The sequence below is a fragment of the Terrapene carolina genome, unplaced genomic scaffold (genome assembly GCF_002925995.2).
Source record: "Terrapene carolina triunguis isolate 2854851 unplaced genomic scaffold, T_m_triunguis-2.0 Scaffold517, whole genome shotgun sequence".
Classification (NCBI taxonomy): domain Eukaryota; kingdom Metazoa; phylum Chordata; order Testudines; family Emydidae; genus Terrapene; species Terrapene triunguis.
Window position 1 is genome coordinate 2,948,895 of NW_020664868.1, and position 2,217 is coordinate 2,951,111.

Here is a 2,217-nt window from a genome sequence, read left to right on the forward strand (position 1 = left end):
CACGGTCCCGGCTGGCCCCTCGTTCCCTGCCCTAGGGCAGACCACGGGCCCAGCTCTGGCAAGCAGCCAGCCTGGTTTAGTTCCCTAATGCCAGGCTTTTCAGCCGGTGCATGTGGCTGTTCCGCTTGCTACCTGTAGGTGGCAGCCGCAGCCAGGTATGGGGGCTGGGGGAGGTGTTGTGGGGCAGGGATCAGATATAGGGGGGAAGGTTTGGGGGTGGGGCGGCCGGCGCTCACCACGCAGAACGATCCCGGCCACATCTGGACAAACTTCATGCACTTCCAGCTGCAAAACCTAGAGAGGCAAAGCAGAGCTTTGCAGAGACCACGCAGGGGTAGGGGTAGGGGTAGGGGTAGGGGCAGGGGCAGGGGGGAAGGAGATGGGGAAGTGGAAAGGAAGGGTGGCCTAGAGGTATGGCTTGGGGACTCTGAGTTCAAAACCCATCTCCCTACAGATTCCTTGGCCGAGTCACTTAGTCTGTGCCTCAGTTTCCCCATCTGTACAATGGGGATGATAGCCCAGCCCAGCCCATCCCTGCCAAGCCTCACGGGCGGGGGGCGGGGGGAAGGATAAAAGTGCCAAAGACTGTCAGGCGCGGAGACGCTGCGGCGCTGGGGGGCTGAGCAAGTAGCTCAGACAGACAGGAAGTGGAAAATCTGGAGCCTGATTCGGAGTCACCCCCTTTCTGCACCCGGGGCAGGGACAGGATGGGAGGCGGCTTTAAGCCCCCTTTGTCCTCCCCGACCACTCAATTCTTGGCCCTGCCAGGGCTGCCCTAACTCACACGCTGTCCCCTTCTCTGCCCCCCCTCTGGCCACGCCCCCACCTGTCCTTGGGGGGGCAGAGAAGAACCACAGCAGAGGGCCCTCTGGCCATGCCCCACCTGTCCTTGGGGGGGCAGAGAAGAACCACAGCACAGGGCCCTCCGGCCACGCCCCCGATCTGCCCCCTGGGGGGCGGAGAAGAACCACAGCACAGGGCGCTTCGGCCATGTCCCCAGCCCACCTCCTACGCTGGTGGGGAGAGAGGTTTCCAAGGGGCTTTCCCCAGCTCCTACCTCTGTGTTTCTTGCACTCCACATGGTCACCAGTGCAAATCCTTCTCCCTGCCCCCCGGATCAGTGAGGGTTGTTCCTCGCTAGGGGACGCTCTGCAACTTGCTTGCAGGGCAGACGGGGCCTCGGGGCTGTAATCTAGGGGTCAGTCCCCCCAGAATCCCCGTATGAAGCCCGCTGGGGATGGGGATCAGTGCGCCTATAGGTCCAGTGAGATCTCAGCTGGTCCCTAAGAATAGGAACTGGAGCCCTGGACCCCGCTCTGCCCCCCACCAGTGCTGGAGCCAGCGGGCACCACTGCAAAGGGGCACTCACTGCCGGCGGCACCTACCCGCTTCGCTCCACCTGCTCCTCCCGGAGCATCTCCACTCCGGCCAGCCACAGGAACGCCAGCACGGCCCCACGCACCATCGTCCCTGCAAGGCAAGCGCCAAACCGCTGACACGGGGGAGCAACGGCGGCCACGGTTGTCCCCGGGCGGCACAGGCCACGTCCTGCCAACCCCCCCGGGGCAGCCCCCGTCCTTGGTGGAAGTCACTGTCCAGGGGTGGATTCGGCCAAACATCTCTGGGTCTGTGTGCTGGGCAATTGCCACGCACAGCCAGCACCCCAGGGTGGGAGCCCCGGGTTGGATCCGGCACCTCTCGGTTACCTCCCCGGGGGAGTTAATGGGGAGCACTAGGAGGAGGAGGCTGGGAGTCGGGAATCTGGAGGGATCTGGGCTTGGAAAGCCCGGTTCACGAACGCCCAGCTTACCCTGCTCAGTCCAATCTGGCCGGCGCCGGAGAGAGACGCTGCCTGGCCGAAGGGTGGAGCCGGCCGGGGAGCCGAAAATGGAAAGCCCTCGAGGTGGTTTCACTTCTTCATGCAGCAAAACACGCCCCTCGAGCACAGCTGTGCGGGGACCCTGGGGGCCCTCAGCCACCACCATCAGGAAGTTCGGTGGGTGGGTGGGTGCTGGGGGTGAGGGGTCTGGGGAGATGCCCAAAGTGGATCCAGGATAGATATTCCTCACTCAGTAAAGGGAGAGGATGGGGGGAGATCATCTCAGGTGAGGAGGTGCCTTCCAGGGCTACGGAGGAGCAGCCCCGGGGAACAGAGAATAGCCACAGCGCAGGGTGCTCTGACCACGCCCCCGATCCGCCCCCTATGGGCCCTGGGGG

At 64.2% G+C, this 2,217-nt stretch overlaps 1 protein-coding gene across 1 annotated transcript in view; it reads right to left on the reverse strand.

The window, feature by feature from the left end:
• Positions 1-2,217, reverse strand: part of LOC112122534 (ribonuclease Oy-like) — a 12,627-nt gene that overhangs the window by 4,196 nt on the left and 6,214 nt on the right. The window contains 2 exon segments of the mRNA XM_026658835.2: positions 237-294; positions 1,386-1,470. Coding sequence (XP_026514620.1) covers positions 237-294; positions 1,386-1,470 — 143 coding nt within the window.